Consider the following 27,802-nt stretch of genomic DNA (forward strand, 5'->3'; position numbering starts at 1 on the left):
ACAGATTGTCTTCTCTAAGACTGACTCACCACAGAGAAGTTCATTCCCAGTTTAGGTACAGTAATCACCATCTGAGGAAAGCACACTGAGTTCAAGTTGATTCCCTGAGCTGTGATTGTACTTCCACCACTAGGAAGAATTAAAAAAAAAAAAAAAACACAAAAGAAAAAAAAAAAAAAGATGAGTAGGATAACGATACATCTGCTGTGATAATGTTAATTACAAATTATATTTTTCAAGTGAATGGTAACATAAAATCAGAAGTAGGGATATATGGGGTGAGTACAAATAGCTTTGTGCAGTGAGATTATTTTTCCGGGAAATAAATTTTACACTTACTGTAACAACCAATCAAATAAAGAAAAGAGAAATAATTTTTAAAAATGTCGTATGCCAGGGTACAAACCAAATGTGCACATTTCAAAAGAGGGTGAATACTTGTACTTCACATTTGCTTACTTGTTTAACTTATCGCTTTCAGTGGTGCTGAGAAAGGTGTCTGTTTTACTGCCGACATTTTTTTGGCAAAGGCAGATGGCTTGGAGACTAAGATTGCTACCAAAACCATAAATATGCCACTTGAAAACACATATACACTACCATACATATATATTCATAATATTTATATAGCACTGGATTTAGACTATTTTAAAATCCATTTGCTCTCCTGAGTACTGCTGACTTGTCACATTAAACGATTTTCCTCACTAATCAGTGTAATGTCCAGACACCATACAGGAGACTCACTTAGCTGTACAGCAGGTATCTCAGCAGGACACCACAGGTAGGCTCAGCAGCAGCTAGCAGTGAAATCACACGAAGAAAAGAGCCACCCTTCCCCCTTCTCCTTCACCTCTGAAAGGAAATGATCTGCCCTCTGCAACTGCACCATAATAGAAGCAATTGGCATGGCAGATGAAGATAAAAATGCAATTTCTTTTGATGGATTGCTGCGCAGCATAGCCATTCTTTGTTCATTCGTTACTTTTCTTGTTTCTGTAAGAAACTTTTACTCACCTAAGAAAAGATTTGGATGGATGAATTTTTAAAACAACAGGGTCTTCTCTGTATGTGAAATGGCTGCTTGCGTCTCGAATAGCTTCATCGATTTCCATTCTCACACGATATTCCTGGGGAATTCGCTGTGCTGGGGTATAGCACTCCACAGCGCTTGCCAGTATGCTGGGAGGACTGCAAAGGGATTGCTTGTCAGCATTATAAAGCATGTACTTGGTTTAAAACACTGTCCTTTAGTGAGCCCTAACATCGCCTAGGGATCGGCTTATAAAAAAAGGTCATTGATTTTCCCACTGGATAATCATATGGCAACAAGCACCACTGCTTAGGCTCAAGATTCATCTTAATTTAGTTGACTTGCTACTGGAAGGTGCTTCCCTAGCACTGCTGACAACCACATCAGCCCCTGCACCCTGCAAAGGCAGCTTCGAGCCTGGAAAACACCGCCACATTCCAGGTTTAAGGAGAATAACCTGATCTGCTGTAACCAAGGGATAGTGCCCCTTTCAAATCCACAGGACTCAGGCTGTGTTAAAAACCTCAAGTAAAGGCAATAGTGGGGGATATACCCACTGCAGAGAATCTGTGCTTAGTATTTTAACGTTTATATACAGCTGTGATTGAAGGCATTTCCACACAGGGAACATCAAAGATTTGTGACTGAGCTCCTACTGGAGCCAGTATAGAGACACAAGAAATTCTGACTCAATCCTCAAAACAATTTTATATATACCAGAGAAAGTTCCAATGTGATGCTGTCTCTGGCTGTTCACTGACAGCAATGCAAAAGTAGTTGCTCCTCAGCACGGGATACACATTTCCACACTGGTCAGGTCTCCACCAAACAAAGCAGTAGGAAATGGTAACCCACACCCACTGGATGCTCACTGGCAGCTGCTGCACGAGAAATAGCTCTTGCTAATACAAGAGAGAGGGCTGAGTGTGTGGGAGTCGGGATAACAAAAATGATGGGAAATAGGCAGCTTCTAGTCCATTAGAAGTTGATTTGCTACTTCTCTGTGCAACCTTTTAATGAGGTTAATGAAGACATTACAGAATAAACAAGTCTTCTAGGGAACCGTAGTCCCCTCTAGAAATCTTTCAGACATCCAGAACTTGATGCTTATTGCAGTATAAATTCCCCAATAAGTGACAAAAGGACAGGAAAGTTAATGCATTTTTGCATTTGCTTTTTTTTAGCTCCAAGACATTTTAATTAAGCCATTTCAATATTAAGGGTATAACTTTTTAGTAAGTACATTACCTTTTCAAAGTGCATGGTTGTTCACCAACAAAAATCCTTACTGATTTTCCACTCCTTAGGTATTTTCCAGCTACAGTTAGCAATGTTCCTCCAGATTTGGGGCCATAAGTGGGGGATATACTTGTTATTACAGGATTCTAAGGGATGGTAAAAATAAGAACGGTGGATCATAAGATTATATTCAAAATATGAAGAGGAAGGATCTCAAAACATTTATTAGCATTTCCATGAAGTAACAGGAATATAGAATTACCATACTGGATTGGACTCATGAAAAGTTCCTTCCAGTTAATACTGAAGCTAATTTTGACTACAGAGGTTTAATTGTAGTGCTTACCACATATGAAAATGTATTGAACAGTGTTTTGCCATGTCCAACAGAAACACTACTGGATATATTAAAACCTGGACTTTTTGCAGCAGGAACTGTGCATTCAAGCCTTTAGAAAACAAGGAAAAAAAAGGGATTACATTTTGTTTCTGCTTGACTTTTTTTGTATTAAAACAGAACCGCTTCAAACTCATAATAATGGAGACAAAACAGATCATCAATGTATGAGCAAGGACATTTCAGAACTAATAGCTAAAAGAACTGTGCTACTCCTCTTTAATACTAAATACAAACACCGTGGTTTTTATACTTAGCCAGAAAATAATACTATATCAAATATATTTCAGAAAAAAAGAAGCATGCTAGAGAAAACAAATACCTCCCATTCAACAGCTGAGGGTCTTTAATTTTCTGTTAGTATCAAATTTTGGCATATAACAGGATTAGAAAAAATGCATCATTACACACATTTGTTGTATAAATTTAAATATTACAAAAAAATTGAACTTTTGTGGCAGCATATGTGGATGTATTATATTACATTCACACAGTCTCATATGTGACATAATCTCCTTAAATCATTTTGTTTCCATTAAGACTGCTGGAAACAGCAGTCAGGTGAGCGCTCAGTACTTCTGGAGTACTTGCTAGAGTATACTTGCTGCTATATATGTGAACAGAGAAGCTGTGCCATGATTTGCATATTGCTTTGGCGGTAGATAGTCATATGCTTTGAACCAAGAAAGGACATTCACTGAACTTCCTATTTCTTCCAGATAACAATTGTAATAACCTCTGTCTTAAGTCATTATCCCACCATCTCAAATACTTATTTCTGAGGAAGAGGAGGAGAGGTGCAGCTGGGGGTCATAAGCCTCCGGATGATGAAATACCTGCATCTTCTCATGTTTCTCTCCAGCAGCTTCACAGATTAAGAAGACAGAGGTGACATAACTGAGCCCAGCAGGATCCTGGCCAAAACAACCTGCCCACTTTTCAGAACTTTGAATAGCTTCATTCTTGCCAGCTCCCACAGATGTTGAACACCATTTCACAGACAAATCAGAAAAAGCTGCTGCAGGATCTACTGGTATAAACTTGATTTATTTGTTCTCCATTTTGTGCGCTTTTTTTCTTGGGAAGCTTATCAAACCAAGAGATTTTTTTAATTTGAAATTTCAGAATCTGAGATTATACATATATGTAAAAAAATCCATATAAAAGGTTTCAGGTTTCTTACTTGTTTTTGTTGCTAGATTTTCCTTCCAGAGTACAAATTTGTCCTCCAATATGGACTACTGTATTTTTTAATTCAAATCTATTATTTTTGCTGAATCCAAAATCCCATCCACACAGTGTCAGCTTTGTCCCACCTTCTATGGGAGCACTGCTTGGGAGAATCTGTCAAAAAAATATTGTGTTAGTTGAATCAGGTTTTCTTGAACTTCAAATGGAGCTAAAGAATGTGCAAAGAATTAATTTTAGAAAAGTATTTCTTTTGGTAGACTGTATCCTAGCATTCATCTTAATTGTTCTTCACCTTTCATTTGTCACATTATGAGCTTTCTCTGGCAGTAGCAATAAATAAAAAAACCTATACTAGAAAGCTTTGAAAGTTAGTGTTTAGGGGCACTGAACAAGCTATGCATTGTAACAGTCTTTTAAATCCTGCCATTCTTGTCTTTCACATCTTATTTCTGGCATGTTAAACATACAATATACTTATTTTGTTAGAAGCTGAATGCTGAACACAAAAGAGCCCCAAAATGACCATTTTTTGTCAGCTTGATGAAAGTTGGGTTCAGAGCGAAGTAGCTTCAAAGACACCATAATCTGGTATCGCGTTGACTGTGACAAAGTTAACATGACTTCTGCTATTCTTTCCTTAAATCTTTTACATTTAGTCACCTCTAATTCTGAGTTAAAAATAAATTACCCCTCAGAAACACGAAGACAATCTACAAAGGAAATGCCTTTTTTTATATATATATATATATATATTTTAAATTGTCCTGTAAAATATAACAATGGTGGGAAAAACGTAGGAACACTATAGAAATCTTACAAAACTCAGTAAAAGTACTGGTCAGTACTGTCAATAAAAAAAAACCCAAACAAAACCAACCAACAAAACCCTCCAATATTGGTTCAGGGATTATGAGGACTTTTAAAAATACTGCATAATTTTGCAAACATACCAGTACCACTCGACACAACAAAGAATGAAAGACTGAATTTATACTTGTGATCATAGTGCAGAAATGTCTTAATGCTTTAGTGATAATAATTTGGCCCCTAAAATGCAATACAGCTGTGCCCTTCAAAGGACCTGACTTAATTTTCAAGCTGAAAGTGTTTGAGTGATACTTGGCTATTATTTCATCTGGAAATCCAGTAAGACAGCACATTTCTGTTCAACTCCCTTGTAGCTATACTTCAAGACTCTCATAAATGAACTATTGTATATAGAAAGGCAGCTGAAGAATACTTCAAAAGAATTATACCATATACTATATATGGGGAAATTTACTGCCCCCATTAAAAACCAGACAAAGAGTCTGATCTAAAATTCACTAAAGCCAGGAGGAATCTTTTCTGTTTTAAAGAGCTTTGAATCAGCTCTCAACAAGCAAAGAAGAGGGAACCTATGCAGGAACAGTACTTTTGCACAAATCCTGTAAAAAAGGAGTGATAACCACACAGCCCCTTGACAGACAATACGGCAGCTAAGAGTGTGGAGCAGTACTGTATCCCACGGAGTCTGTGCTATTTCCAAGTTTAACTTTCCCTTATTTCTTTGGGTTTTTTCCTTCAAAACTGGGATTTGACTTCTGATCCTAGTTTTCCACTCTGGTTAATATCTCAGCACACTTACCTATTTTTGGAGTAATAAAACCCTGTCAGAAAATGGCATTGCTCTGTGGGGGTACAGGATGTCCCTACGTTTTGTATGATAATTCACTGACATGTGGCATTTGAAGAGTTTGAAATGTAATCCATAAGTTAGCAAAATAAGGGTGTTAAAATCAGGCTGCACAAAGCCATACAGAATAAAACCTGAAAGTACTGAATTGGTTTTTAGTGATCTTATCTGCCAAAAGAAACTTGTAATAATAGCCCATGTACCTTAATTGAGGGAGAGTAAGTATTTACTACATTCTGCCAACAAATTTAGGAGGCAAGACCTCTAAGTAGAGAGCAAAAAATAAACCAAATCTTAAACTTTTGGTTTTAAGTTCTGCAGAAATTCCCCTAGAGTGTTTTTATTCAAGTCTTTATTTTTGTTCCATTTGTTCTGTATGATGAAACATCTGAAACTCAAATGTGGTTTTTCAGACTTGTTCTTGTGAGAGCTGACAGGAATGAATTGTGAATCTCTTGGGCTTTGAACTGAGGTATACGTAGGCATCTTCTCTGTGCTTGCATTGCGTAGGTAGTAACAGAAAGCAAGCAAAACCCAAATCAGATATAAATGCTATGAAATTCAGGATTCAAAAGTTCTCTATAGCACAGAAACTCCACTGATAACAAGGAGCAGGTCCTGCTGCAAGGCCTGCCATTCTGCTGTTTGCTGGACTTTGGGTTAAGGGAGGGAGCTGACTTTTCTTTTTGTTTTTGGAAGAAATTAAAGGATTGTGTTTTCCTTTTGCTTATGTTGACAGTCATTACGTCAATATCCACTCATATACTTTATAAATTTTTGGAAGAAAGTATATATTTATTAGTTTCAATAGCCCCTTCATTTCAATTAAGAGACAAGAACATGTACCAGACCATATGTGAAATTTCCATTAAAGACTCCAACCTCAAGAGGTAGCGGAAGGCCTGATATTCTTGATACATCTGATACAAAAGCCAGCTAAAATGACTCCCTTTAAAAACAACAACAAACCATGTCAGATTTTTAACCACAACAAAGAATCAGAAGGGACACCAATTCATTTCTTCTTTTACACCCTTCACCTTTCAGTGTGACCTGAACGCCACACACAGATGCTTGCAATTTGTTCCAGCACCAAGTGGTCTCTGAGGAGACTCCCTTGAGTCCCCTGGCTTCCCTCCTAGCACTGCTCATCCAGGCTGACAAAACACGCCCTGTGGTTGGCAGAGGCAGTGGATGGGAGTAGAGTGGGAGCTGGGCTGTGGAGGGAACGTGTCCCAGTGCTTGCCGTACTACGCTGTCTGGAGTGGGGAGGATGCCTGGGCAGAGCTGGCTGCTCCCCACGGCTCCAAGGCAAGTGCTTAAAGCACGGCAGAGAAACAAAGGATCTGCAGGACTCCATGCAAAGACACTGGGCTTTTTCTCTGCCAACCCTCCTGAGAAGAAAGTATCTTTTTCATCGCCCACCACTGTGTGTAATAATCTGGGAAAACTTTGCTGAAGACTTCATTAGCCAGCATCCACTGGACCGGACCCTCGTAGAGCAACCCTTCAGGTTAAAGTGATCATATGACATATCTCAGTCTGTCCCTCTGGAAGCTGCAAAATATTAGGCAGAGGTTCAGACTGAATTTCAGATACTATGCAAAGCAGGTCATCCTCTGTTTGTTAGGAACAAAACAAGCTTGTTTCTTACATTTTATGCATATGGGTTTAAAGACAGATCAGAAGATGATGAATAATCTGTTTTATATTTTTTTCAGTAATCATGTTAAATGTCACGGTCCAGTGGAGCATGAAATCTGTCTTAAGAGCTAGCAATCCAAAGGGATTTAAGTACCCAGCTGCATTTTTTTCATTGCAAACCTTCCAGAAGCAACTTCTACCAACATGGGCATGCTATAATTCGAGATTCACTTTGAGATCTATTGGTTGATTGGTGCCACAGATCCATATTCATTACAGGGGTAGACAGGGTTTGTGCTGAGCAGGAAGGGTGGAGCCACATGAGGAAGGGGAGCACCTAGCCAGCCTAACACCTGCTTCCTCTGTCCCTGTCCAAAGCATGCTCCCCTGGATGAGATCTCCCAGTGACTTCATAGGGACTGCAGAGGTGGCCTTGGGGATGCACCTCTTGGTCTTGAAGCACCTCTCGGATGGACCTCTTGGAGCCCTGTGCATGGGCTCCAGGCTCCTGATTCTTAAAACTGCTGAGTGCACACACTCAAAATTAAAATTAAAGAGGGCTATATGAGCTCAGCACCTCTAAAAAATCAGAAACTAAGCAGTTCAGAGCCTGAGAAATCTATTTTGAGTCATGGAAATATACAGCCACTGCTGGCAAGTTTTGCGAATAAAAAAACATTAAGGGATGCTTCTTGTATTTGAACTCTAGGAAAGATGAAACAAGCTGTGCAGGACAGGTGAGGACCTTGGGTCTGCAGAAGTACAGAAAAATATATGAGGGTAACTCTCTGCGTATACCTTTGAATTGGTGATTCACAGTCTCATACAAACTAAGGCCAGAAAGGATTATTTCATCATCTAATATAACCTTTTTGAAATAAATGGCTTCTTATATAAAGGGAAAGTAAACTATTCACATTATGTGTTAGCAATTTTTGTACATCTCCTTTGCCCAAAGGTAAATGGCAATAGAAGGCAATGCAAACATCCTCCCACCACTTTCATCCATTTTGGGTTTCCTAGAACTCTCCATTGTTTGTTCACTGAATTTTGCCTGTGTTAATCCTAAATTTGGTATCTGAAAGGTGAACATGATAAAAAAAACAACCCTGTAAACATGTGTTTCTAGATTTCTTTCTGGATTAATAGCAGTTTTGCCTGTCTGCTCTTTAAAAATTTGTTGTACATGAAATCATCTGCCTGGTTGAAAGAAATACATTATTAATTTAAAATCCACTTTTGTCTTCCTTTCTCTCTAAGAGAAACATAAGCTTTTCATCCCTGTTTATAAGCTGTATTGCCATAAAGGAAACTGTACTTTTAACTACATGATGTAGTTTAAATGCACTAAGACAAGTAAATGGGTATAAATACTAGCAGGAAGTTTTACACTTGTCCTTCCCTCAGATTCCTAGTCCATCAAGTGCCTTACAAACTTCTGCCTTCACGGTTATGTCACACTTCACCTGAGAAGATTTGGTTACACGTACAGCATGAATCCTGCATTAACCACAGCTAAATTAAAACTGGGCCATACCAGTGCAGCTCTCTGCTCATCTCAAGCTTGCACAACCTTGATGATCTCTGGCTGGCTGGCAGCAGCCTCTGGCTGTCCCCTGTCCCGGGGCACGGGGTGTGCAGCTACAGGCTTGTCCCCCATTGGTGGCAAGTGGACCCATGGAACAAGGAGCCAGGGAGTGACATTATGAAAAAAGCATCTCCTCCAGGAGCTTGGGTAGGGCAGAAGGGGAATTTTTCTCATAGAGAAACACCATACTTTCCCCCAGTGCTGGAGCAAGCACAGGGACAGATGAAGAGTGGGAGCCACAGACCTCCTGCACTGGTTCAGGCTGTGGGCAGGAAGTGCTTTTCTCTTTTCCCCTTCAAGAGGAGGGGTACTCCTTTCTGTGACTGGCCTTTCCCATTAGAACCCTGCCAGGCTGGCTCAGACCCACCAGAAGTGCTTTGTAGGGCCAAGGCTCTCCCATGGCTGCTCAGGATAATCAGATAGACCTGTCCACCATGAGCACCTCAGTCCACAGCACTCAGGGAGAGCATGTGTAGCCATCCAGAGGATTTGTGGACACCGAGGCTGAGGGGAAGTTAAGGAGAGCAGACACTTAATTTATGACAAGTACATAAACAGAAAATGTCCACAGAGAGAGCAGACCATGTTCTTCCCTAGAGAGAAACGGGAGTAATACACCACTTTACCTCGTAAACCCTAGGCAAGCAGGTGTCCTGGGTCCAGGTGCTGTTGGGGCACTCAGGAGACCTGAGGCACTGCTGGCTGCACCAGCCACACTGCATGAAGGCAGGTGCCAGCAGGCACTGGCTGCAGGACCTGAAGTGATGGCAGCCCGGCCCCTTCAGTGGGATCTTCGTTATCTGTCGATGGAGAGACATAACGCACAGATCATTTTAATACATAGCGTGGTGGTGCTACTCAGATTTCAGATGTGCAAGCCTCAGTTTGACTTCTCTTTAGCTCAGTAATTATAGGATCTTATAAGTAATTTAACTGACATGATTTTAAATTCGCTTGGGAGAAACCCTAAAGGCATCTTAATGTTATATACAGTTACTACCAGCATCTGGTGTTTACAGCAAGACAGAATTTTTTGCTGATGGAGAAAGAAAACAGCAGTGTGCTCCTCCCAACTCTGCACTAGTTCTTGGAAAAAGCAGTGTATCTCAGTATGCCTTAGTTCATACATTCGTAAAAATAGTCATGATGGCTATTTCAACTTTGGCATGGATCTTTTAATGCCCGTGACACACTTACGGATTGTGACTGCCCATGTACTTGTTTTTATGACACCTATCGTCAAAAAACTTAAACTGTACCTAAAATATAAGTTAAAATGTATATTACCTAAAATAGCAGGATAATTATGATAATAATCACTTTAAATATATAAGAATTATTTTTGGACAAAATATTGAAATTAATATATAATTACATTACTATATAAGTACCTCATACTTGTCTATATTTCCGTACCTTCCTTAAACTTATTTTGGACATTTTCTGAAGATCGCTCTTATAAATATCTCACATATTTCTAGTAAATGATTAATCTTTAAATTAAATCTTTACTAATGGCTGATCTATTTCGGTAAATTTTTATAGAACTCAAGGAGTCAAGTTATTGCTTACGATTATGGTTTAGGATTATCTGTAATATTATCTGCTGATGTCTTAAACCTATTCAATACATACCTACTTATGACAATAGCATATTTATGATAGCTCTTCATCTTTTATTAACTCTTTATAGACTATATGCTAAAGTAATTTTCAAACATTACTCTGAATGCTGACTCCCAGTTTTAAACACACCCGTGTAACTTTTGCACACAAAACCCTCCTTAAAAAGCTGTGACACAAACCAACAAAAGCCAGGAAACTGCGACCGCCATTCTTTTCTTAAGCCATTGTATGTTTTGTCTTTGCAAGCACTTGAATTAGGGACAGGGTTTCAGCCTTAAATTTGCATTTCCTGGCTTTTGTTGGTTTATATCACAGCTCTTACGTTATTTAAACATTTCTCAATATTAGCCTGTTGGTTTGTTCAGGAGGGGGAAAAAATACCTTGGAGGAAACTTGCCCCCCGCCCCGCAGTGTTCCCAAGGGAATGGCAAGGCTGTGAGGATGCAGTACATAAGGCAGCGGTGTGAACAGCTGCTCTTACTGAATGTTGCTGCTGGGAAGGCAGGTTTACAAAGTGCACGGAAGGATTAGAGTATGAACCACTCACCTTCTCCCCAGTCACTACCAGGGTATAACCATCATCTGCTAATGAATTCTTGACAACAACTTGGGGAGAGACAGGGTGGGAGTCCAGCTGAAAGCTGACATGTGGAGCTGTGGGTTCTGAACGGGAAACCACTATCTAAGAAAGAGAGAAATTTTGAAAATCAGCAGGCAGTGTGTGACACAAATGCATGCTGCTCAGCAGTCTCACGTTCTCTGCCTGCATTAATTACTTTGCATTACATTGCATAATATTTTGCATAATGTTCCATCATGATCTGATTAAAGCACTATAAAATCTACTTTATTTAACACAGCAAAATCATGGCTGTTGGAGGATCCTCAAAATACACCATATTTATTAAAATGTGAAGGAGTCATTGCATGTCTTAGTCCTTTAAATTCAGTCACCATAAAAACTGAAGATGGGTCATTTAATCAGTCCTGTACATTTAAGAATCAAGAATTTTATCTACAACATCTATTTAAAAGAATCTTAAAACTCCAGGTCTGCAGAAGTCCAATATATTTTATTTTCACTTTAGTCCTTCAGTTTGAAAAGCAAACTTTACCCTGTGTCAACAGTCTCTAGTCTTGCTGCGTGTGGGGCCATTAGAACACAAAGCTATGGCAGACTGTCGCTGTGGGCAGAGTCACAAGTACACAGAGCTGGATCCCCAGAGCTGGTGACATGGTTATTGCTCAGACAAGCTCCTTGCCAGATGTGGATGGGCACCTTGAGGCCCGGCTCCTGCCAGGTGTCCAGGACAGAGCATTCAAAGCACTTCTTAAATGACAGGGAATGCTGGAGGCTCCTTTAGGAGATACTCCAAAACAGAAGCCTAATTTAGTTGTCCTGAAGCCCCTTTGCAAAAGCCTTTCCTCTCTTTCCCTCTCTCTAGATTCTAGGAGATCTTAGGGAGATTAGTCACACCAGTATGAAATTTCCCCACTGGTCATCTCTCTGCATCTTGAATTACCTAAATACTTCTGAGAATCTGGATCTCTTTCTGCAAACACACGCCTAACTTTACTACTGTAACTTTGTTGACTTCAACAGGATGAGTCATGGTAGTTAAGCAGAGGCATAAAGCATCTGCAGATCAGTGTGGATATTTGATAGGGAGATTTTATAGGCTTGGGCCTGCAATCCAGAAGGATGTGCACCCAAATGTGATAGCATCAGGCAACAAAGGCAGAGGATTGTTTACATGAGGGAAGATCATGTTCATGTTTCAAAAGCTCATCATGTGTAGTTTACTTAAGGAATTTAGATAATGAACATTTGCTGAGAAGTTAGGATTCAATGGGGTTCATTATTTAAAAAGATTGAAGCCATTTTGGAAATAACTTGTATGTCAAATGTTTCATTTTTCACTATAATGAATCTTTTCTTCTGACTCCAAAGGCAGGATCAGCACAGCCAAGACATTGACTTACACGATTTCACTGGCTTTTCACACTGCCAAGGTCTTTCACCAAGATGGCTGACTCCAAAACTAGACTTAGAGATGCTGTAATTCCAGCTGATTTTGTTGGTAATTCAAGACTCAAATAAAATATAGGAGCAGTGAATTCATGGTGATAAGTGCTCCACATCCCAGAGGTATTTATAGTTTGGGGTTACAAGAGGCTTTTTTTCCTTTAGACTAGCTTTGTTACAGACTTTGGTATGGATTTGTTTCACAGCACAGAAAGTGCAGCTTTTAGAAATCAATAAGGTATGATCATTTTTGGTGACACAGAAGTGTGGTCTCTGACTCAGTGTAATAGGGCACGAGCTCTGTTTTTCTGTTCAGGACAATGAAAAGTAGAATTGACTGGAAAGCTGCATGAAAAAGCTTGATTAATGTTGGCATTATGGGGAGAGGTAGCACCACAGCTGCAAATACCTTTTTAGTTGATCATTAGCCGTGTCTCATCTCAAATACCCACTGCTATAAAATGCTAAGAATTCTTTTCCATCATTAATCCAGGCTTCCTCTTATTGCCAAGCATTCTTTCTGATTGAGCCACAGTGTTAACCCTTTAAACACATCTGCATTCCAGCCTCACAGCAATACATGAAAATTTGGATTCCATCTCTACAATCTTGGAAAAATTACTTGGTACTTTAAACACTGACCGACTCTTATTTTACTGAGGCTGATACTCAAATCACTTGCTAAAATCTCAAGTGAATAGACTTTGACCTCATGATATACAGGGAGCTCAAATGACACTTCCTAACTCATTTGGGACCACAGAATAAAAGTTTGGATTTTGCTTAGAACTAATCTACCAGCCTACAGTACTGCCTTAACAGAGAGTAGATGCAAAAATGCTCTTTTTTATGTATATAAATGTGCGGGTTTTGCACACACCACCTCAATCCTTGAAATTCTATCTTACCCTTATCCAACATAATCCTGAAAAAAAAGGCAATTCGAAAACAGCTTCTACAGCAGAAACAAGAGGCTACTTAGGACTCCAGTGTCATTCTCATAAACTTCTGATTTTTATGGCTTGGGACTGGGCTGGTATGTGTGCAGTGTAACTTTAATTTGCCACGGATGCACCACTATACAGGGCTACTTCTGCCATGGAATGGCAAATGGTTCACTACTACAGAAGGACTTCTGTTTGCAAAACCTGGGGTTTTTTGGGGTGTCTTTTTTTTTTTTTTTGGGGGGGGGAGGAAAGCGTTGTGGTAGTATTGTGTTGTGGGGTTTTTTACATTTTAATAATTTATTAACCAAGCATTTCTTCAGAGAATAAGAGAAACAAAAGCATATCTGCATGCCTGCACTCTCCAGCAGTTAGGAGAATGGGAAAGTCTTACACAGATAAGTAATTAACTAAAGGAGAACAAACAGACATTAGCAGTAAACAGTCAGTGCTTGCAATAGTAAGAAGTCACCAGAGGTGTTCTACAAGGTGCCTGTGCTGGGATCCATACTGTTCAATACACCCATAAATGAGTTAGAAAAGTGGTTGAGCAGTTCAAGTGACAAAGTTTTCTGATGACCTGAAGGTATTCAAGTTGATAAGGATGAGGACAGACTATCAAGGATGGCAGAAGGACTTTACAAGACAGCATGTCAAGACAATAAAATGTTGGGTAAAATACAACAAAGAACATTAATTTAAAGCAGTACATGATAGATAGTTAACTGCTTTTCAGCATCCAAAAAAATCCCAAACTTATAAAAACTTAGGAATTATTAGAAAAGGATTACAGAACAAATCAGAAAACATCCTGCTGTCATAGAAGTTCATGGCTTGCCCAAAACGTGAAATTTCTGTGCAGTTCTGGTTGCCTCCTGCCAAAAAGAACATGTTAAAAAGTGAAAAGGTTCAGAGAAAGGTAAGAAACATAATCAAAAGGCTGTAATGAACAATGACTGAGTATGGCAGGTGTGGAATCTATAAAAAGGAATACAGAATCATGACTGAGTAGAGACTGACCATATGCTCTCTTCTACAACAACCTGAAAGGAGGCTGTAGCCAGGTTGGGGCTGGTCTCTTCTCCTAAGGCATAGGATAAGAAGAAATAGCCTCAATTTACACCATGGGAGGCTTAGATTATGTATTAGGAACAATCTTTTCACCAAAATGGTTGTCAAGCATTGGAACAGGCTGCCCAGGGAAGTGGTGGAGTCACCATCCTGGGAGTATTTAAAAGACATCTAGAAGCAGCACTTAAGGATATTTTTTAGTTGTGGACTTGGCACTGTTACGTTAATGGTTGGACTCAATGACACTAGAGGTCTTTTCAATCCTAAATGATTCTATTATTCTATGATTTTATTCTAATAAAAGTACTAAATACCATCAAAAGACAAAACTGAGACTCTGGTTCAAGGCAAACAAAAGAGTAAAAGAGTACGACATGCTACCAATATGTCATGCCCTATGGGACTCCTCGCCAAAGGATGTGACTGCAAGAGAGATACACATTCAAAGGGAAACTTCACAGGTACATGGAAAATGCTAAACAGACAAAACTCAATAGCTCAGGGAATCCCCAGAAAGGAGAACAGCTGGAGATTTGGAGCAGAAGGCACTAGCTATGTTGCCTGGCTCCCTAGGCATCCACTTGTCAATACTGCTGGAGACAGAGCACTGAACTAGATGGACCCTTTGTTTATATACATGTGGCTCTTCCGATGTCCTTAAAAATAACTCTTCCGAGAACCACATTCAATATCAGTAACTACAATGCCAGACATCCTTCTCAAAGCAAACACAAAATGTATGTCCCTCTATTTAGAGAAAGAGAACCAAACAATTATGTTACCTTTCATCATAGCTCAAACTACTTCCATGAAGATAATAACCAACAGTTATTAATTAATATATTAATTAACATATTCTTTATATTGGAAGTCAGTGATCACTTAGGTCCGTGAACACTAAAATTATTAATTTAAACATTATTTAGTTGCCATCAGCCAGTATTAATGTTTAAGAATGTCTGAGTTTAGGTTCATCTGTGCATAATATGGCAAATTGAGACTGTAGTAATTCTAATTGAAAAACAGAATACAACAGCTTCTTTTACAAATCATTCTGATGCACAGTTCTGCTAGCCAGCAGGATTGAATTACAAATGTTACTGTCTAAACGTTGAAATATCTTCTGCAAAAATGAGAGGCCTTCTTAAAGGAATACCATCTAAGTATCATATTGTTATTTTTTCCCTAGATGTCTGGCAGGTGTATGCCATTATCCAGCAGAGTTAGGCTCAGGGTTAACTTTATTGTGCAATGCCTCAAATGCCCTGGGATATGAAGCGTAGCCTTGCAAAGGGCACATATGTAGCTATCTAAATGCTGTATATCATTCTAATCCATGGAGAATATAATAGATCTCCTCTGAAGACTATAAGCTTTTCTACTCAAACTGAATATTAAAACATATGTGCTCTCAAAACAGTTATTCGGCACCAGGTGTTAATTTTAATTTGACTACATGGATTTTGCATTACTCAATATTTGACACTTTTTTGCCTGGGATAAATCAATATTTTTTACCACAGAAACAACTGCTATCATAAATGTTAAAAGTTGAGCTATATATATGAAAATGTTACTTATCAAGAGTTTGCCACAATTTTCTGTTAGCTTTAGACAGAAGAATTATAAAGATGGAAGAATTGCAGCTATTCACACTCCTACAGATGCACATGCACACAGTTTGTGCTTAGCCTTAAATAGGTCAGACTGCCAGTATTGAAATGCCAGATGAATTGCTGGGCCACTGAGGCAGGACAGTGAGGACAACTTTTGCAATGACTCCATGGGCATCCCATCACTCTTTCTTCTTCCTGGCTCTGAAGGGTTTAAAGTCCATGTTCATCTATCCCTTGACCTCCTCACACTTGCTTCAAATATGGCTTGCCATTTGCACTGTTTTGTTACAGCTATGTTTGCCTAGAGGGACAGGAACTAGATCAAAAGGAGTTTGATAAATTCAAAGGTGCATTAAGTCTTCTAGTATGCTACAGTATAAACTGGATTTGACTGAACACACTGAAAGATGCAAAGTTCTGTATTTCTTTGCTCTGTGTCAGCTCATTTTGCTGACAGGCACCATGGCTTTGAGCCTTGATTCCTGGAGTGGTGAGGTCTTGCTGCTTTGCTGTTTGCAAGAGGAGAGCAATGCTGAAGGCTTGGCTCTCTTCTTGTTGAATTCTGGGACAAATTTTTCCAATCCCTGAGTGCAGTTACAAATAAAAAGCAGATGTGATTATTTTTGTCTATATTAATTTCTGTAGTATGCATTATGTTCCCTGGCATGTAATCTATGAAAGCAGCTACGACACATACTAATTTCTCTCTTTTTGGAGAAATGAGATGTGTGTTAAAGCTGGTGGTGGTGGTGGTGTTTGTTTTTAATCATAAGTATTCCTGGGAAATGAGTGTGGCTATCAAGCGTTCTTTCTACTTGGATGTGAAAGCCACCAGACTTGTGCTCAGTGTGTGAAAATTTCCTAAACCACAGATCTGTGAGAGCCTCATCCCTATTCCTCATCAGAATCAGGGGCACCAAAAGAAATGAAAAGGCAGCAGGTTAAGGAAAGCCCAAAGAAGCTCTTCATCATTCAAAGCGGAATGAAATTATTGAATTCAATGTCACAGTATACCACGGAGGACAAAACAAAAATAAATTAAAAAACTAATAAGCAATACTAAGGAGAAAGGAGTACATAAATTAATATTAAGTGCCAAATATGGGTGCAGTTCCCAGCTCTGGGAATTTCTGGGCCACTAAGTGCCAGATGCTGGAGAGTGCTGGAAAAGGTATCACTGTGTACTTTTACTTTTTACTTTACCTTTCTCTTATCCATTCTACCACCTGCCAGAACTCTGCTCCTTGAACATTTATTATAACCCCATACATCCTTTCTTAGCAAAAAATCTGGTTAAAAATACTGGCATATAACAGGTCTCCAGAATAAGGCTTACTATTAATCGGTATTGTTTCACGTCTAACAAGTTCAGAGAGCTCCTGAGGAGGGTGAGTGGCCTGTTGTCTGATATGCTGTAATCCTATGATGCCTACCTGTGCCATCATGCTTTGGTTTTTGTGCCCGAAGCCATTTTCTCTCCAGAATCTGTTCAGACATGACAGTGCATTACCATGTTTTACTAATGCTTGGCTTCTCAGCTAGAGCTGGCTCATGTCCAGTCAGATTGGACAGGACTGCAGCCAGCATGTGGCTGACGGCATCTCAGGGAGTATATATGCCCATGGGAAGACCCTTTCCTCACCTCTAGAAGCAACAGGATGAACATCCTACTGCACCACTCCACATGCAGCCCAGTGCAGCCTCACTGTGCACTGAGTTTCACTGGTATAGTCAGAAGGATGAGATGACCCCGCTACCAAAACTGCATCTATAGAGAGTGGTTGTCCATCGTAACTGTAAATTGTACAGTGAAAACTTCTCTAGCCCCTTCTTCCTCAAGAAGGTCACCAACAAGCAGTGTATTTAGTTGGGTGTTAGCCTGGTGAGGCCAGCTTGAAGCACAGGGAGCACATGCAGTATTCTCCTTCCAACCCTTGTGTTAGGCCGAAATTCAGTCTCTGCATACATCAAGGGCATCAGTCTCTTGTTCCTTGTTACAGGTTTTCAGCCATGAGCTTTTCAGAATAAATCTTGTAAAATGTTCCCAAACCTCACACTTCCCAGAGCTATCAGAAAGATTTCGCCTTCCTGAAGAACTTGTTCTTTTCTTCTTCTTTCATAAGCCACTCTCTGAAATAATACCAAGCTCCAGGCAGAAAAAAAAGAGCAAAAATAAAAGATATTTTATCTCAATATATCATGAGGTGTTTTGGTTTGTTTTCTTTTTTTTTTTTACAAATTACAATTTCCCAAAATACTGGCTGGTAATGAAAGTGTCTTTATCAGTTGTGAGTTGTATTCTCAGAGCAGCTTCTTTGGCTTGAGCAGAGTAAGGCTGCTTACACCAGCTGAAAATCTTATTCCTCAGCTACAGCAGTGTGACTGGGTGCTGTTTTCTAATGAAGTAACCACTGTGAAATACCTGATTCACTTCGCACCCAACAGCTGTAGTTTCAGTCTGTGTTCCCAGTCACAGTCTGAAAACAAGCACAATAAGAAAGGCCAAAACAGCTGCAACTTCTCAACAGAAAAGAAAAAAAAAAGAAGGGAGAAAAAAAGTTTGTTGTCAGGCTCCAGCTTAGGAAGGAAGTAAAGCCATTTTTCTTTTCTGTCTCATGCATGTCAGCTGTCTTAGAAAAATTATTACTGCTCTGTTTTGTAACAGAAACTCCACAATATTTGGTAAACTACAAACTCTAGGCTACTCATGGCCAAATACAGAGCTAACATTTCTGATGCAGCCAAAACATGCTCAGTATGTGAATGGGCTGCAGTACTCTCCAGAAGAGATTTGGAATTCATCTCCTGGCCCCAATTATGCTCCTTAAAAGAACTCATGAATCTTCTGTATTTGTACCATCCACATTGATTTTATTTTAGTTCTAGATTTTGGCTGGAAAAAAGTAAACATTTAGTGAAGGAGGCTGTATTTACTTTCCTGTATTAGAGTTTTCCAGAGCAATTCAAGTGAATAATTCTATTTTATCAAACTAAAAGCACAAGCAGAAAAACAACAGGTGAGTATTCCTTGGTTGGATAAAACATACCTGCTTTTGCATTCTGAATATTACTGGTTCTTTAGAAGACTTTTTTAAAATAAGTGAAATGTGGGTTATGTTCTTGGTTGGGTCATTAACACAGTTTTGATGGGTATTGCTATAAGCTTTGGTGGAATCACTTGTAAAGTTAGGAACTATTCATTCTGATACATTTCAAAATACATCAGAACCCCAAAATGTGGTAGCCATCACCTACAGGAGGAAAAAGGTACATGTTAAATCTGTTGAATTTTTCAGCAATGCTGTGCTGTAGTCATGTCGTAAAGAGACAAAAATGGACGGAGAGAGAAATAAAGTCGGAGATGAGGGGTGAGTAGGGAGGCAGAAAGTGATGAGCAGAAGAAATGCAACAGGGGATGGAAAAGAGGCAAGAAAGATGAAAGAAAGAAAAGACAGAGAATCAACTGATTGGCTGCTGATCAAGTATAAGCAAGTATAATGTGGGAATATGAGAAACATTTTCAAAAAAATTTCTCTCAGGTTGAGGATGAGCAGCTTGCTGCTGCACCTCCTGGCTCCCACAGCACTGGCTTGGAGCTTCACTTCAATTTCAGTGACACAGTTATTACATTTTAAAGATTTCCCCCTACCATTTCTTAACAACTAAAGGAAACCCTAAATACAGAAAAAATGTGATTGAAATGTTCACTACTTTCACCAAGCTGTTTCATATTTGGGCACTGCAGGGTGCGGTTGTCAGAGACAGAAGTACTGTACTACTATTTCTTTTAATCTCATGGATGGCTGATAGTACTGAAATTTATGTCAGAAACTAAATTGTCTAAATATAGTAAGGTTTGGAATTTCAAAGAAGATACAAGATGAACTGGGTGCACTGGAAGGGCTGAGCTGATTTTCTAATTTTAGAAACCTATATGACTTTTTTTTTCTTTTGCTTTTAACTAGTTGGCATGAAAATATGTTCTCAAGATACTAACACAATACAACCAGTGTTAAAACAAGTTCCCTGATAGGTAGAATTCTGTAACTAATTTTCTCTGAAAGCATGCCTGTGTCTGAAAGGTATCATCAGCTCTGAATAGCTACAAGTTACAAAAGGAATGCACAAGAAAATTCAGTATTTGCTTGTACAAAGAGCTAAAAATATGAATCCAAATGACTGTGCAAAAGCAAGATGCGTAATAAGTGAACAGCTGAGGATTCTTTGCAATAAGTTCCAGTAGATTTGTGAATGAAACAAAAAAGAACATAATTACATTTCTTCGCTAAAAACGTGTGGAAACATTTGGGGACATCTTTCTGATAAATTAAGTCATTGATAGATAATCCTGATTTTTTTTAAACCCATTTCTCTTAAGTAATGGTCATATAATAGCTCAGTTTTTAACAATCTCCATCTCATTGCAGTTAATAGCTGTATTTCCATAGAAACACTACAAATCTGCTTTAGTTGGGCATTTACTAATGACCATGTTTGAAATTGCTTCCTAGATAACTATCAGGAAAAAAAAAAAAGAACAAAAAATGTAAGAGGACATTAAATTTTGGAAAAATCTGTGTCTGCTATATCCTACAGATCTGGTATCGCTTCCAAAATCACTTAAAGGCAAAACAAATACTACTATTTTTATTTGGAGGTAGCATCAATAAAGGTAGTCAGTCTGCTTATTCTCTGCTGGCTGCACCCAACACTTAAAGAAAGAGTTCCTACTTACTACAATATGAGCCCAATGCTGACTTCCCCCTGTAGCTCAAGCCAATTTGATTCAATGATGAGAATATTTCTGTTAATGGCCACGTGCAGTTTACACAATGGCCTTTTCTTTTGATCTGTAACTGAACGTGGAATGGGAAATGTATTATGGAAATATTTAATTGTTCTTTGAGTTGTGCAAACATCTGAATGAAGTGTGTGGTGCAGAACTTGAATGAATAATTAAAGGACCTTATAAATAAGAATAATGCTCCCTTGTGCTTTCTATCAAACCTTCCTAAAAGCTTTGTGACAGCCCAGAAGAAATGCTGTGAGTAAGAGAGTAGTTGTTATTAACTGTATTTTGTAGTAAGGAAATTACTTCAGAAAGGTTAAACAAATTGCTGATGTTCGCTCTGTGAATCAGTATCTGCTTTTAAGAACAGAGCATAGTTTGGTCCTGTGCTCAGTGTGTAGCTCTTAGCACTTGCCTTTCCTATGCAGAAGACAAACTCAGCTTAAAGTTACCAAAGTCATCATGGGAAATGCAGGAAAGACTGGCAGATTTGTCACTGAAAGTTTTGTTAAATCCCTATCTTTCTGGGGAAAAGAGAAGTATGATTTTCCCCACTTTGTCATCTGTTCTTTGTGGCAAATAACTTTGACCTCCTTCCCTGTAGAAGCATTACAGAATTTGCATTATACTGCAGGCTCTGTGTCCAGTCTGTGCAGAAGACTGGAGCTACAGGATCCCCTTTATCCAGAGAGGGTGCATATACTGGGGACAATATGTAACCCTATTTACTGCACGTGGTAAGGACAGAAAATGAGGGGAAAGAAGACAAGAAAGGAGAGGCTTGTTTTCCTGAAAGGTTACATGTGCCCAAGTGTTTTCTAATTGAAGGTTATGGGAAATGGGAAACCTGGAATGACACAGCAACCAATGGCCTTCTCATCAGGTTTCAGTTAATGACGGTTAGAGGACCACACTACCAACTTGGATGACTCTCTGTAGCCTACAGAGCAAGAAGGGTCAAAGACTGCCAATACTCCAGAAAGCCTGCTAGAAGACAAATAATAATGGCAAATTAAAAGAAGACAGGTCCTTGGGCGCAAGAAGGATATCCAGGTTGAGATGCACATCCAGGCTGGACTTTGTGGCAGCTGGAGAAGTCAAACTCTCCAAGAAGGTTACTGCAGGATGACAGTGTTTGAAATAAGATGGGTGAACAGAGGGAGCCCTTGGCGATTTCAAAGTATTTTGTCTTTGTCTTTTGGTGTTTGATTTTGACTGCCAAGTTTTTAAATGGTTTGGCTCTATGGATCACATTTATTTCATTAGTCATCTACAAAGAAGTTGTGTAGTATAATTTACCTGTCTAGATTAGTTAAGTACTCAGTGGAGGGAGATAGACTACTCAGGAGGGTGATTTACCACTTTTTATGGAAAACCTCTTTTAGGACAGGAACAACTTTTGTCCAAAAGAACAGAGTGAGCAAGAGCCTGAAAATTTAAGATGCATTCAGAGAAACTTGAAAGTAGGTGGAAAAGGAGCTAATCTCAATTCTACAGCTGTGAGTCACAGGCTATGGGTACACAAGCAAGGAATTTGGTGCCAGAGGAGTGGATCAGTATATAGAAACAACTAATGCTGAGGCTCCTGCTTCTACAGTATAAGCTGTCTTGGCATTTTACATTGAATAGGTTTAATCTGATCCTCTAGAGCAAAGGACCCATATGAAGTGTATTTCTGAAGCTGTCTGAACCTTTCTACCCCAGCTGGGGTTGGAGTATATTTGATGTGTATCCAAGACAGAGCTTTCAGTTCAGTTTTCTTTGAAAGAACTCCTGTCCATATGAACCAAAACTGCTGTGAACTGAGCCAGCAGGACTAAGCAGAGATCATGGTAAAATTTGTTCCACAACCATTGCTTCAAACCACAAAATCCAGGTAAACACTTAAAATGTTGAGTGTTCCATTAGGCTATTTGTTTATGTTTCAGAAGTTGTATTTTATTTGGTAATTTCAATTTTCTAATGCCCTGTTAAAACTTGGGTAATAATGCTTCTCACTTTCACCATCCTGCTAAATTCCAGTATGTTGGTTTTTTTTATTGTGAAGTTATTGTAGTAGTATTTACCTGCATGAAGCGCCCCTCTGAAGTTCCCAGATTAGCAATGGTAAGGTTCCCTTTGGTGAAGACAGATATCGAAGTCAACAGGACACTGTTGAACTGGCCCATGAACAAGTCAACCCTTTGCAGAGGAGTCGTAACTTCCAAGCGATATTCATCATCTTGTGCTCTGCAGTATGAAGCATTTCTTGAAAAAGCCTGTTTGAAAATGAAGTACAGATGAGTACTGTCTTTACGAGTAGTAACAGATCTTTGTCAGAATGAAGTCATTTAGCATAAATGCATTTAACCAAAAGGATTTTAAAATGTTTAAAACCTAATTGCTTCATCAGTTATGATGTTCCATGAAGAAGGCAACAACTTCTTAATGTTATGGGAGTGTTTCTTTTAACTTCTTTTATCATGTCTGTTGGAATAAGACATTGGGTCTTTATTTAACTTAAAAATGTAAGCACATATATCAAGGTATCCTTTCTCTTAGTGATTTCCTTCATACTGCTTGTCCAAGAGTCTCAGAATTTTTGTACTGTGGAGTCTGCCCAGTGATACACTTGCTTCTGAAACAGTTTCCTAGAAAAAGATTCTCTAAAAACAATGTAACTTTTTGCATTAAAATAACAATTTAATTCTTCTCCTTCTATTTTCACCACTATTTCCAGAAATAAGACATTAAAGTGGAGAAAAAGAGAAAAGAAAGAGAGATAAGTCAGGAAAAAAGATGTTTCTGATTATATGTTTAAATGAAACTACAGAAAAGTCAGATTTTTTTAATTACTCTGACTGTTGTATTGATCATCTATAGTTCATGCACTATTTCATCTGATTTCTATCTGTCTTGAGTGTACTAGCATAGCTGCTGCATTTGCAGGATTTTCTCTTTCATTTTGGGAATAGAGATTACATGGTTTTAATTTGCATTGGAAAAATTCTTGAACAATACACTTTAAGTTACCTCTCAAGAAGAATATAACCTCCTGACAATCCAATAGTAATCTATTAACTGATAATTTCATTACTATTGATACTACATCATCTGTTTTGGTGAGATCATACAGATAATAATCAGGAACCCCCCAAAGGATCTCTAACCAGTTTAAATTGGGAAGTCATCTAGCATGTTTCCACTGTGACATACTTTATGAATAAACATGTTGGAAGATTATAAAGTATCTTATGGTGGTTCCCTCTGTTAAGATCAATAGTCAGCTTTGTTTCTCCTATTTTTTTTAATTGATTTGGTTTTTGTCACAAACATGTTTTAAAAAAATCTATTTAAAAGCTTGAATGAAACCTTTTCAAGACGTCAAGAGTCCACTAAATTCAATAGATTTGCATCATCCCCTTAAAGAGCATGTCGGAGTAAAATTTTTGGTCTTGTTTTCTAGACTCAGATGTCTTTCCCTCAAAGTACTATAAGAAAGCAAGCAATGAACAAAGAAGTTCTTACTGGAATAAAACACAAGGCAAGTTTCAAGGCTCTGAAAATGCTATCAAAAAATGTTAAACCTAATAGCTCAGTCCTTTGCTGTTGAATTGTGATGTTTCTGAACTGAGTACAGCAACAGCCCTGGTGGGTGAAGTTTTCTATAATCCCTGGGTGTTGCAGTCAAGGCTGGTGCCAGCTTTCCTGAAGGTGCCCTGTCAATTTACTGTATCATTTAGGAAAAAACCTGCATAAGACCACATGAGCCATTGAAATCTCTGTGCAGTGTCTTAATGATACAGAAAGAGGACTTCTAAATTAGATCTGGTACAGCAGTGACTTAACAGTTGCACTATCCACATACTAAAGGGTTTGCTATATTAGTCTTGTTATTAACTGTTAATATACATTGTGTTTTGTTCAGCAGAAACTGCACTAATACTTTGAACTAAGAACACTGAACACACTTCAAGTGGTTTTTAAGCCAGTATTTGACTGGGTTAATCATCCGTGGGAAAATTTAGCTTTTCTTTGTTTTGGCCACCAAAAAGCTATATTCTTTTGCACTTACATCCTATCCAGTCTAAAAGTATTTCTGAAACATCTGTGCAAAGATTACTCACACAATGAGTATGAATAGTTCAAGTGCAGAAAGATGTACAGTTTTCATGCTTTTTTGAAACAAGGAGAATTTCTGATTTTACACTCCCAAACTTGGGATCTCTGTTCTTTCCTGTAACTCCTTTTTTTTTCCAGAAGCAAATGAATTTCGGGAGAAAGGTTCCTGTGCTAAGCTTAAAGTACCTCCTCCTGCACAGTCATTCCAGCACAATTCAAACATCCTAACGTGCTGCCTCATGAAACCCTCTTCAAGCTCTTTGAAAAAAAGTGGTTAGATTTTTCTGCTTGCCCTGACACCATTCCTAGCTTCTTCAAAGTCAGCTCAGCCACAAAGTCAGCTCAGCCTTCCTCAGAGATGCCATAATTTTGGTATCAGCTCAAGAACCTGCAGATTATTACACATATGGTTCTTACAAAACCCAGTGCTTCACAGCTTAACCATAATGTATGGTTAGTTGGTCAAGAAATAGGAAGGCTTTGATCTTTGAGTAGCAATGCAGAGATTAAAAGGCTACTTAGAAAACGAAAGGAAGATTGATAACAGGGAAAACTTCGGCAAAGAAGCTGGTTTAAATTAACACTTTTAAGCCTGATTCTCTCCCTTCCTCCCTCCCTCTCACCCTCCCTCTCAGTATACACATAACTATCCATTTGGCTGTCAATGTGGAAAAATAACTGATGTCAGATGATGCACACTGGATACTATGCCAAGTTCCAGTGAGAAATCACACAGCTATTGAAACGGACGATTAGAGTGTGGGTAAGTGCTTGGGTTCAGCTATATTGCTTCTCTTGCAGGACAAGAGGTGCCAATTGTGCGTGTGATTCATATGAGGGCTTTGTGAAGGTGGCACACGTGTGCCACTGGAATGCAATGAGGTGTGAGCAAGCCCTGCCTTAGAGCCATGTCCAGAAGGGTAGGAGATAACTAACACTTATCTTATTTGTTCACAGGGGAAGTTGAGGCGTTTCAGAATTTACCCTTGATTTGGTCCACAGAAGACAGATGTGACAAAAAAGTCTCTAGACATCGCTGAGCTATCAGGAGCTGTCACAGTTTTGCAATCAACTGGTGGTTTATATCTTGTATTCAGTGAGCATAAAAATAAAGTATTTCAGACATCTGAAGCCAAAGGTGCAAAGTGGAGAGGAATTCTTACAGACACTAATGAAAATCTCAGAAAAATACCCAGTTAGGTCAGTGTCAGAAAAATGATTCCAAAGTCTAGTTTCTAGTCTGAATACTACACTAAGGGGGCAAAACACCCAAAATTTTATCCAAAGATATTTTTGTGAGCTTTTCTGTTATTTGCAGTGACTGCAAATTGGAGAAACACTCCTCCAGGCTCATCCTTCTAAGAGCTGACCAAACCCTGCTCCTCTTAGTTAAGTTCAGTGCTCAATTAGAAAGTGTTATTGTACGCAAAGTCTTGATGTTACGATTCATGTCTTGAATACACTGGAAATCAACAACTTAATCACTGCAGAACATTTCATATTGTCTTGTGAGCCATTTGTAGGATATCAATAAAAATAAAATTTAATTTCACAAATTGGAGAAATGGTCTGGAAGTAACTAGGTGATATTTCCTAGTGTCAGTCGTAAAATACTACAGTTATGAAGAAGAATTCAACTGAAAGTAGGAATATGTATAATTCTTATTCCCTGATGGTTTGTTTATATGGCTTTTAACTTGTTGGAATCAAAATCACAAGTATCAACCTTTGTTTTCTGCTATAAATTCTGGGAGTCTCCCTCAAGAGAACTGGGCACTGAAAAGTGCTAACTGTGTTTCTCCTTTCATAGAGTCAAGAAATACTTTAGGTTGGAAAAGACCCTTAAGATCATCTCTACAGCATAACATGGAGTAGGGGGAAAAGAGCTACTGATAAATGAGCTGGATCCAGATATCTGCAAATGGCAAAAACCCTTTTTCAAAGAAACTGCCGTAGAGTAGATGAATAGACAATGCTACATAAATTGGTTCCCAAGACAATTAAAACCTGAGAGAGTGAATAAGTTACTTATCCCTTCTGTTGTGGAAGGCCATGAATTAAGATAAATAATAAAACTACAGGCTTCAGGATCGGGTCCGGTTGGAATCAAATAATCAAAATAATGGTGAAGAATTTACAGGTACAGCAGACTCTGAACAGGAATGTAACCATGAGGAACACAGAAGAACTTTATCAGATTTTCCTCTCTAAATACTGTTGTGTATTTTTAGCCAACACAGTTTTGCTGTTTTCTGGGTAGTCTGCAGTATTTCTCTTCAGGTGAGAAGTACATGTGAGCATTGCTTTTCTCCATGAGAAATACAAGAATGGCATTCTGGCCACAATAATTCTGTAAAGCCAGATTGTTGCCTGAGGATGAGAGTGACTTGATCATCATCATGGTAATTATGATTGTTGTGATTCTAGGGAAGGAAAAAACAAGTAATATTGAATGCTTCAATTTTGCCAGTGGACCCTAATTCATATGGTAAACAATTCCCATAGAAGAAGATCCACCAAGCTTCTGATTTCTTCTTGACCAGTGAACAACACTTTGAGGGTGTGTAGGTGCTGTGAACTCAGTGAACACATCTGGAACAGGGGACTGGGTTTTCTGTTTCTAAGAACTTGTACTGAGGCACTGAAGCTTTACTCTGAAAGTTAGAAGAGTTGTTTCCTTTTTTTGTTTTAAACAAAGAATTGTTTCCCTCTTCTTCCTTCCTCCCTCCCTCCTCTTCCTAATAATGCTCATTTATTTGGAAGTAATCCAATGCGCAGGCTGGAAGGTGTAAAGACCTTCCCTGGATCTTCGCTCGCGAAGACTGGCCATTATAATTTGAAGATTTTTCTTTTTAATAAAAT

At 38.7% G+C, this 27,802-nt stretch overlaps 1 protein-coding gene across 3 annotated transcripts in view; it reads right to left on the reverse strand.

Annotated features, from left to right (window-relative positions):
• Positions 1-27,802, reverse strand: part of MET (MET proto-oncogene, receptor tyrosine kinase) — a 93,291-nt gene that overhangs the window by 36,751 nt on the left and 28,738 nt on the right. For all 3 annotated transcript variants that reach the window (XM_050323788.1, XM_050323789.1, XM_050323787.1), the window contains exons 3-10: positions 22,906-23,097; positions 10,941-11,075; positions 9,394-9,567; positions 3,853-4,013; positions 2,619-2,721; positions 2,282-2,418; positions 1,018-1,191; positions 30-129 (exon numbers count right to left, since the gene is read on the reverse strand). In XM_050323788.1, coding sequence (XP_050179745.1) covers positions 30-129; positions 1,018-1,191; positions 2,282-2,418; positions 2,619-2,721; positions 3,853-4,013; positions 9,394-9,567; positions 10,941-11,075; positions 22,906-23,097 — 1,176 coding nt within the window. The remainder of the gene's footprint in view (positions 1-29; positions 130-1,017; positions 1,192-2,281; positions 2,419-2,618; positions 2,722-3,852; positions 4,014-9,393; positions 9,568-10,940; positions 11,076-22,905; positions 23,098-27,802) is intronic.

Source organism: Myiozetetes cayanensis, unplaced genomic scaffold (assembly GCF_022539395.1).
Source record: "Myiozetetes cayanensis isolate MyiCay16 unplaced genomic scaffold, myiCay2020 scf3, whole genome shotgun sequence".
Lineage (NCBI taxonomy): Eukaryota > Metazoa > Chordata > Aves > Passeriformes > Tyrannidae > Myiozetetes > Myiozetetes cayanensis.